At 49.1% G+C, this 10,000-nt stretch overlaps 1 protein-coding gene across 1 annotated transcript in view; it reads left to right on the top strand.

Moving 5' to 3' along the window:
- efl1 (elongation factor like GTPase 1) overlaps nucleotides 1-10,000 on the top strand; it is a 70,598-nt gene that overhangs the window by 50,514 nt on the left and 10,084 nt on the right. Inside the window, 3 exon segments of the mRNA XM_080843906.1 lie at nucleotides 7,599-8,423; nucleotides 8,425-8,594; nucleotides 9,845-10,000. The exon segment at nucleotides 9,845-10,000 is cut by the window's right edge and continues 29 nt beyond it. Coding sequence (XP_080700032.1) covers nucleotides 7,599-8,423; nucleotides 8,425-8,594; nucleotides 9,845-10,000 — 1,151 coding nt within the window.

The following is a 10,000-nucleotide window of genomic DNA, read 5'->3' as shown; positions in this document are numbered from 1 at the left end:
TCAGCAGACGTTGTTAAAACGAGCATTGTCAACACGACTCAATGAATGTTTGGGTGGAAATTTGCCGAACTTTCCAGGGCTTGACAAGGCTCACTGCGATTTGGCTGTAACTCATTTAGCTGTTTCCACAGCTCCAGCTCTGCATACTCAACGGCCATTAGTTGTCCGTACACCGATTTTATTTGCTGCCATACATTGTCGGATAAGGAGGAGGGGTGTAAGATACTGAAGCAAACCCTGAATATGCTGATCATAAAGTCAAATGACTCCATTCATTTGGACAGGGAGATCGTAGTACCGCATTTTTTTTTGCGCGCCCCTCTGTCTGCAGTTTACCTATTGTAGCCTAATATGCGTTCATAGTATTGAATTACAGTGGCAATGCATGCGTCGTGCTGGGAACAGCGTGTGTCAGATAACTTTTGTAAGCGTTTGTTTGTACTTTAATCACTATTCGTTTGTTTGTGCTTTGTGCACTGGCCAGGCTCAGCGCATGATTGCAGACTCTCTCTCTCTTTCTTTCTTCTTCTCACGTAGCAGAAGGTAGCCTACGCACAGTGCGTACAGCCGTACGGCAGCTGCGCGTGAGCGAGGCTTTTAGTGTGTGATGGGGGCGTGACTGTTAGGACAAGCAGCTGGCTCCATTTCTGATGTCTGAGCTCTTGATTGACATTGCACGCATATTATAGTTGGCGGATAAAAAGCATGTTTTGAAACTTTGTTCGTCCACTCACTAACAATTGAGTCTCGTCTAGTTCTCGTCTGACGAAAATGTCTAAATTTTTCGTCACATTTTAGTCTTTATATGGCTTTGGTGACGTTCGTCTTAGTCTCATTTTCGTCATGGAAAAAAGGGGTCTGACGACGTCATTTTCGTTTTCGTCTTGCCTGACGAAAACAACACTGGTGTTAAGGCAGATTTATGGGAGATACTTTAGAACCCCAACATTGTACTTGTGCAAGTGAGATGTTTGTGTATCTGCCAGACCTGGGACACACACTACTGCCAGCTAGAGTGATGAACCACGCCTGACTTGAAACAAAGTTGCAATGAAAGCTCTGAGGGCAAGTTGGGAATGAAAATGAAATCATGTAAATATGAGGTCGATTTTATTCCTGAATTCTTACCATGATAGCTTCCATTATAAATACATTTGGAGGAGACACCAAATTGTCGTTTATGGTAATAAATACCCTGTCACAGATATAGGAGTTTGGCTTTAAGTTGCAAATTGAAATATAACTTTAAGATGGAACAGTTGGATTGCTAAGTGAAATATTTAAAATGTTCACAGCAGCTGGACAATGTTCCACCGATTTGGTTGTGTGATGGCAGCAGTGGGGCGGAACAGAAGTAGTGAGTTGAGTTGAGTTGCTTTAGACTCCTAGGGCACTGTCTGTCTTAAGCAGTTAGGCTCCAAAGGGTGTGTAGCTTGGCACAGGAGGGCATGGTGTTCACATCCTACCCTGGTTAAATTCATCTCTTGAATATAATACAATGCTGATAAATCTCACATCTCCATTTTTGTCCATTTTGAATATAATTAAACACATCCTTTCCGATTCAATGGCAGGTACGACATTAATAAAGACGTGCTTTACTGACCTGATGCAGTGACTCATAATGGTCTGTACATCGTATATCTGCCTCTCCACAGATCCTTCTTGTTTAGTACCGTCAGCTCCACACTGCTGTTTTATACGTATCATTACGAGACTCTGTGATGGCCCTGTGGAGCTACAGGACCACACACACACACACACACACACACACACACACACACACACACACACACACACACACACACACACACACACACACACACACACACACACACACACACACACACACACACACACACACACACACACACACACACGTGTGTGACGAGGAAGGGTGATTTGGTGCTGAAATTAAATATTGTGCTCATTGCTTCTGACAGCAAGTGTGCAGCCACGATAAGCCCTGTCCCCTCAGCCTGCCTCTCGCCAGCAACCTGCCCGTGATTATATATTGACTGGAGGATTGCTTTGGATGGTTTTACCTCTTCGCTCAGGTCATGGCAGGGAGAGACAGATAGAGAGAAAATAGAAATGGATAGATGCTGTTTACAGGTTTAGAAGAGGACCTAGAGACCTAAAGAGGCGAGGGAGGATGACTCCTTCAGAGGGGGCATGGGGGGGGGGGCGCTATGCAAACAAGGAAGGAAGGGAAAAGGCGGGGATGAGAGATGAGAGGAAAAAAGTGAGGAGAGAATGACTTCACACGGGCCTTTAATGGTGTTCACCTCCTCTGGGTTCTGATTGGCCTGCAGGTAAAATAAACAGTTTGCCGGAGCTGGAGACAGGCTGACAGCTGGTATTAGATTTGTCAGAGATGACAGCGTCCCACTCACTCTCCCAAATATGTGTGACCTGCAGGTGTGTGTGTGTGTGTGTGTGTATGTGCATCTGTGTGTATGTGTATGTGCATAGTGTGTGTTGTATTTGCCAGTGTGAATTTGGCACACACACACACACACACACACTCACACACACAGCAGCAGCAGCAGCAGCATTCTAGCCCTGGAGTGTGTTTGCTCTGCCACCTGGGCTGTGGCCCCCATCAGTAGCTCCTGATGCCTGGGTCTCAGAGGAGGAGGCAGTGTGCCAGTCTCCACTCCCCACACAAAAAAACCCTTTGCCACCATCACCTCTTCCAGCCCCGGCTGAACAGCAGCCATCACATCTGCTAAGCCCCAGCTAATGCCGGAGAACACCTTTCCAAGCATATCATATCTCTGACTGACAGTGCTGACAGCGGAGAGGAAGAAGAAAATGGTAGGAGGAGGAATAAAAAGCATGCATTTGAGAATGTGTGTGTGTGTGTGTGTGTGTGTCTCTGTGTGTCTGTGTGTGTCTGTCTGTGTGTGTCTGTCTGTGTGTGTGTGTTGTGTGTGTATCTGTCTGTGTGTGTGTGTCTGTCTGTGTGTGTGTGTGTGTCTGTCTGTGTGTGTTGGTCTGTGTGTGTGTGTGTGTATTGGTCTGTGCCTGCATGGTGTCCATTGACAGCATATTTGTCCAGAAAATGTATAGGAAGGCAGGGGTTGATCGTGATATAAGAGCGTTGGTCGGATAATGAGCATCAGGTCTCCCCTCCCTGGACGGTGCGATGTTACATTGGATCAGAGGGCCAGAGATTGTGTGTGTGTGTGTGTGTGTGTGTGTGTGTGTGTGTGTGTGTGTGTGTGTGTGGTTGTGTGTGTGTGTGTGTGTGTGTGTGTGTGGTTGTGTGTGGTTGTGTGTGTGTGTGTGTGTGTGTGTGTGTGTGTGTGTTAAATTAGCTCAGAGGGCCACAGATGCCACAGCTTGTTTGCGTAGCGCCGGTAGCTGCTAATTGGTTGGAGCCAGCTCCTGATTCTGTGCGCCCTTGAGCATTACCTTGTACAAGTCACTCACACCTGCATACGTTTAACACTGCCGCATGTTAAGCACCGGTGTGAGAGTAGAGCTGGATTGTCCTCGGCTAAATCAATCACAGGTGCCTTTGCATATGCTTAACCCTGCCGAGAATGCACCGGAAAAAAGGACAATATATGTCAGGAAATAATTCGTACTACAGGGAGTATTGCGAAACCATGGCAACAAAACAGCTAGATTTTGACATTGGTAGACCAAGACGGTTGTTTCGGGAGTATGTACCTCCCCAAAAGATGAGGTCTGACCAGTCTTGCTTTTGAGGATATGGTGGTTAAGGATCATACGTTTCTGCAATGTGCCACACTGAAGGGAGAGAGGGGGGGAAAAATCAATCTTCATGAAAGTCAAAGTATTCTCTGAAGGCCCTGATGAAATTTTAATAACGCGGGGATCAGAAATGAGGTGAAGTTTCTGGATTGTTAAAGGGAGGGTTGGAATCCGCTGGGTGTTTCTCTTGCTAGATTGCTCCCGCCTTTGCCTCGCTCAAAATGAGCTCTCTTAATGAAATGTGTTACATTAATGAATTAGCAGGCTGATAAAAAATAATAATAATAATGATGGTGATGAAAAAAAAACTTTCCTGGAGAGGATCAGCTCTGCACCGTAAACAGAGGATTAAAGCAACCCAAATTTACAAATTAAATAGTCTTTTTTTAAAAAAACCTTCTCACTAAAATTAAATCGTTTCAATTAGATTGCTTCAGCTGAATCCAAAAAGATTTGCTCATAATTATACCTTGTTTTTTTCTCCTACTGCTGTGCAGCTCGCTCTAATTTGTCTCTGACATAAGGATGCCATCAGTACAGAAATCTCTCCAAAGAAAGGGGCCTTGTCGTGAAAGGGACTACTCAGTATTGGACCATTAATGTCAAAGTCCAGACTGGGCAGCACCGCTCTGATAAGCTGTTCTTCGGTTGGGAGGACTATCAGACAGGGGAATGAAAGCACCTTCCCCCTCCTATGGTCTGAGTAGCCTGCTAGCAGAGAGCAGGGCTGTAGAGTTGGGTCGCGATGAGAGAGGGAGAGGAGGGGAGGGGGGTGGCGGTGAAGCCTGTGCTCTACACTCCAGGCATGCTACCATTTGAGAAGCGAGGGGACAGCGAGGCCAAAAACTCCTCCCTCTGACGGGACCGATGAGAAGTACAACAAACAGACCACATAAAGAGATCCATCAGCCACTCCAACAGGCGTGTTCAAACGGACCACACAAAGAGATCCATCAGACACTCCAACAGACGTGTCCAACTGTCGGTTTGGACGCTTTACTGTTTCGATACTCGAAACATCTGTCTCCATGTTCGGGCCGCAAGTGTCCGAATACAAACAGCATACTTTCATTCAAATGAACCAGCCTTATGTTATGATGCTTGACTGGTAGATCAGCGAGTCAGGCAGCCGGCCTGGCTCAAACAACATGCTCATCATCTGAAAAAGTCTTATGTCATATATGAAGCTTTGTCTAGCGCAAGCGTTTGATTGAGTGATTAGGTGGCATTAGCGGGGATAAAGCCGAGAGCACTTTCATGCTCTATCCTGTTTCGGCCGTTCTCTTTTCACCCCCAGTGCTATTGATTGACAGCAGTGTGTCCGGTGAGGCTTTCATGGCGGCTATAATCGCAGACCGTGTTATTGTTAAGCCCCAGACGAGGAGTCATCGGGGTTAGCCGCTTTTACTTTGACGCTGAAATGCACTGAATTGACATATCAGCCTGCAGACTCCAAAGGTCTTTTTCCTCCTGGCAATTACCTCTCCCTCGTAGCTCTAACCTGCCCTCCCCTGCCCTCCCCTCACGGTGGCAAGACAACCCCCCCCCAGCCCCCCCCCCTGTGAGTTGTTACTGTGTCGAGGCGAGGGAATGAACTACACGGCGTTAGCCATTGATTTTCCCACCGCTCTGCTCTGCACTCTTATTGAGCAAAACCGTGGAAAGGAAACGGCTGAAAGCCCAGAGCATGACACTGCACGCTGTAAGGGGCTGTACCCTTTCTTGGTGCCAAAGAAAAACATTTTTAAACATTTCACCTGTATGCTGCTAGCAAAAGATCAAAGAACCACTGAAGTAGTGGCCCGTTGGTTAGTTGAGGAGAAACCGAACTGGACCGACTGCTGAAAGGCTTTTCTGTGTGGCCTGTATTGGCTTCAGTCTGGGCAGGCGGGTCTCGTGATTTGCCGTAGCATATGGGAGGCGTGCTCCGCGGGCCCGGGTGAGGCAGCCAGACAGCCGCGCTGGCAGGTGGACAAAAAGGAAAGGGTCAGCGCGCCTGACCTGACGAGCCACGGGTCAGACCGTTAGCACCACTAACATGCCTAGCGGCTTTATGCGGCAGAGGGGGTTTAAAAATATCACTGGCCGCGGCGCAGCCTCACTGTGAGGTCGAGTGTGCTGATACACGACGGCTCTCCCCGTGACGTGCAGACTGGCTCGTGGCCATGCACAATCAAGTCCCAGAAAGAGGTCAGCCACCCCCCCCCCCCCCCCACCCTAGCCTCCTGAGTCATGGGATGATGACATCACAGTCAACAGGCCACTGGGGAGAAATGGGTCAACTGCCAGATCATGTGACCCAACCCCCCTCCGCGCACACACACACCCCTCCCGGTTCCAACAAGTGGAGCCAGAGTGAGTTAAGCCTGTCCACGTAATTATTGTTGTGGTTTCAGGAATCATTTTGTTGAGGGGGATTAATTCTCTCTTTGTTTCACGCTCATTATCTTCATTTCCGTTGGCCTGTCATTCCATTGACAGGCTGGGCAAAGTATTGACCGATTGTAGCGTGTAGAGTATTTTAATATCATCCATGCTTTATGTTTGCTATTCATAGGTCTAGCTCGTACCTAGTTAGAAGGAAAGATATATCATAATACCATCTGTATTTTCTTCTGTATGAATCTATATTCTATTTATCAATCCTCAATAATTTTTTGGGCAATATGAGGTTTGCCCATTTGTGTTTTAGATGAAAGAGCCCTGACTCAGAGCCTTAGATCGCTAACTGCTCCTAACGAGCTCCTCTCCCCACTGCAGCGCAACCATTAGCTGCTTGAGATTTCAGAGCAATCGGAGACAGTCATACATAAATTGATAGAATAGGTAAAAAAAAATGTACTATGCGTGTGTGTTTTTTTTGTGTCCATTCTGTTTCAAGCGTATCTCCACCATAGCGGGTTTAGACAATTGCTCTATGAATATGTGAAGCCTCTCTCTGCAGTGTGTCCCTGGCCGTGGAGCAGGAGAGGCGTTTGTGTGAAATAATAACGCAGGAAGACTGAGGTATCAGAAACAAAAACAGCACAGGCCTAGATCGCCATTCCCAGGAAGTCCCAAGTACACATTGAGAGATAGGATTATCTGCCCTCCAACCTGTTTGATTTCACGTCTGGAGCTCAATAGATTAGCGAAAGCCTCACTCTTGTTGTCCACAGGGATGGGCAAACAGTTCCACCGTCTGCTCTATTTCAGAGAATCACACGGTCAACTGTGGTTAATTATTTATTATTAGCTGTGGTGAGGTAACACTAGTGTCCCTACCTAAACCATTACAACATGCTTCACTGGGCACAGACTTCAGGTCACAGTGCATGGTCCACAGGAAAGAAAGAAAAAAACCATCAAGCTTTACAAGTTATAAATACACAGAGTAATTCTAGAAACAGTTTCTCACACAGAGTCTAAACATTACTCTTGGCTAACGTCCATTCAGTGATGAACAAGAGCTTTCAATCAAGGTCATTTTATTCCTTCGGAAAACAAATGGGGAGGTGAATTTAGGAGCCACTTCCCGTCTTCTTTGGCTGGTTTTGACATGTTTAGGGGGAAGGGGGGGGGGGGGGGGGGGTTTGCATGTGGGTGCATACGTTTGAATTAAATCAACCTTTTCCGATGTTATTTCGTAAGATGCACTAGTCTCTCTTCTCAGAGTAAGTGCTTGGCATTCAACGCATGATGTAAACAACGTGTTCAGACTTAAAAAAGGGAATTCCGATCGTTGTGCAATTCCTCTCTGTAAACACCGGCATATGGAGCTGGGTTCTGGATGTATATACTGTGTCATCGTCTCATCTTCTTTGTGTGCCTTGGAAGACTCATTTGTTTTAAATCTTATATTAATTTCACTCTGCTCTGATTTGTCCCGTCAGGTTTGCCAAGATTGAGATAAGTGCTTCCAAGCCCATCATCCCATTCCGTGAGACGGTGATCCGACCACCCAAAGTGGACATGGTGAACGAGGAGCTGGGCAGGCAGCACAAGGTGGCCGTCCACCAGGTGAAAGAGGAACACGCCAAGTACCCAGAGGGCGTCCAGGTGGATCCCACTGGCCTGGTCACGCTCACGACCTCCAACAAATTGGCCACCATCGGGGTGAGGGCCACCCCTCTTCCTGAGGAAGTCACTCAGCTGCTCGAGGTGAACGGTGAGCTCATGCGAACAATGGAGCAGTTCAGCCTGGCCATGAAGGAAGGCAAAGACCTGGAGATCAACCCCAAGACCCTGGAGTCCATCCAGGCCTTCAAAGACAAGCTGGAGAGCCACTTGAAGGGACATAAGTGGTGGGACGCCGTCAACCGCATCTGGTCCTTCGGCCCTCGTCGCTACGGCCCCAACATCCTGCTGAACAGTGTGGAGGGCTACCAGCGGCCCTCGGTGTGGCAGTGTCTGGAGAGGGACCGGCCCCAAGCCCCCGCTGCGCTCCGGGACTATGACAACAGCATCGTTAGCGGCTTCCAACTGGCCACTCTGTCGGGGCCATTGTGCGAGGAGCCCCTGATGGGCTTGTGCTTCGCTCTGGAGAGGTGGGAGTTGAAGGCACCCTCTCGGCTGGACTCTGTTGATGAGAAAGAGGAGGGGGTGGAGAAGCATGGTGCTTCCCAGCCAGCTCCCCAGCAACCTGTTGCCGATTCATCGCGGGAGGCCAAAGGGGAGCTGCAGGGAGCATCCGAGACGGACGCGGCGCCATCAGGCGTCAGCCACAACAGACGGCGGCCGGACGCTGTCGGCGGACTGCTACGGGCCGGTGTCGGGCCAGCTGATCGCCGCCATGAAGGACGCCTGCCGCTGCGCCTTCCAGGCCAAGCCCCAGCGCCTCATGGCCGCCATGTACACCTGCGACATCATGGCCACCGCTGAGGTCCTGGGTAAGTCCAGAGTAAGCGAGAAGAAACAAAAGCGACTGAAACGACCCAAGTCAGAGGTCACCACGCGGTCACAGGCTGCAGCTGCAGATTTGAATGTCGTGCCACTGAGGTGAGAGCTTATGGGGGGGGGGGGGGGGGGGGGGGGGGGGGGGGAAATAGTTCTGCCCCGTTTCCTAATTGGAAGGCTGCTGTGGCCCTGTCGTGTTTTGGGCCGGCTGATGTCGTTTCGCAGACAGCTTGAAACAAAGGCTGATTGTCTGCTGAAATGCAGAAGTGAGATGAGTCCTGTTTGCCTGGAGGGGAATGGGGAGCCCTTGAGAGCAGATAACCTCAGAGAAAATGGACTGGCAAGTAAGAGCAGATGAATAATTTAGCAGTGGCACAAATTACTGCCCGGTCCTGCGTCATTATTTTTTAATGTTTAGTCAGATTAATCTTTCTGTTATTGCCAATGATATTTGGCCTTTATGCCTGAGCACATTAGGAACTTAATGAGCTTAGGTGGATCATTAAAACCAAAGAGCAAGTTATCATACTAATGGCCAGTGGACATCCTTTGTATAGCCCCTTAACCTGGCAGCTCCAGAGAATCATTTATCTTCCAATATCTTGGAGGAAAAGAAGTCATGATTTCAAAAAAATCTTGTCTTCTTGTACTTGTTCTTGTCTTTTTGGACAGTGTGTTTGTACACACCAGTTGAAAATGCTGGGATGTGTCCGCAAAACATCAAACATCTTGTCAGGCGTACGCTGAAGAGGCGATAAAGAGCCAGATCACGGGTCGGCAGCTGCAGACAGCTCGCTCCGCCTCCGAGGTCAAGGAGGGTCAGCCGCCGGACGGAGGGAGAAGCAGGAGGCAGCCACCTTTATCTCTGTGTGTCAACACCCAGCGCTCGGCCCGCTCGCGGCCCTTTGTTCAGGAGGGCAAAATGTTTGACATGCGATAGACCTCGCTTCCCTCGACACTTCCTCATATTCTCCGCTCCCCCATTGCGTCAGGCTCTATGTTTAACCCTGGCCATTGGACAGGCCTGTGGACGCCCTGCTCTGTGTGAGTGACTCCTGTAACTCCCTCAGGTCGCTTCTACGGCGTACTGTCCAAACTCTGTGTGACTGACTCCTGTACCTCCCTCAGGTCATGTCTGCGGTGTCATGTCCAAACTCTGTGTGACTGTCTCCTGCACCTCCCTCAGTCACGTCGACGGTGTGCTGTCCAAACTCTGTGTGACTGACTCCTGTAACTCCCCCAGGTCGTGTCTACGGCGTGCTGTCCAAGCGTGAGGGCCGTGTGCTCAGCGAGGAGATGAAGGAGGGCACCGAGGTCTTCATCATCAACGCCGTGCTGCCCGTGGCCGAGAGCTTCGGCTTCGCGGACGAGATCCGCAAGCGTACCAGTGGCCTGGCCA

The sequence above is a fragment of the Sprattus sprattus genome (genome assembly GCF_963457725.1).
Source record: "Sprattus sprattus genome assembly, chromosome: 8".
Classification (NCBI taxonomy): Eukaryota; Metazoa; Chordata; class Actinopteri; order Clupeiformes; family Clupeidae; genus Sprattus; species Sprattus sprattus.
This window is presented reverse-complemented; position numbering and strand designations above follow the sequence as displayed.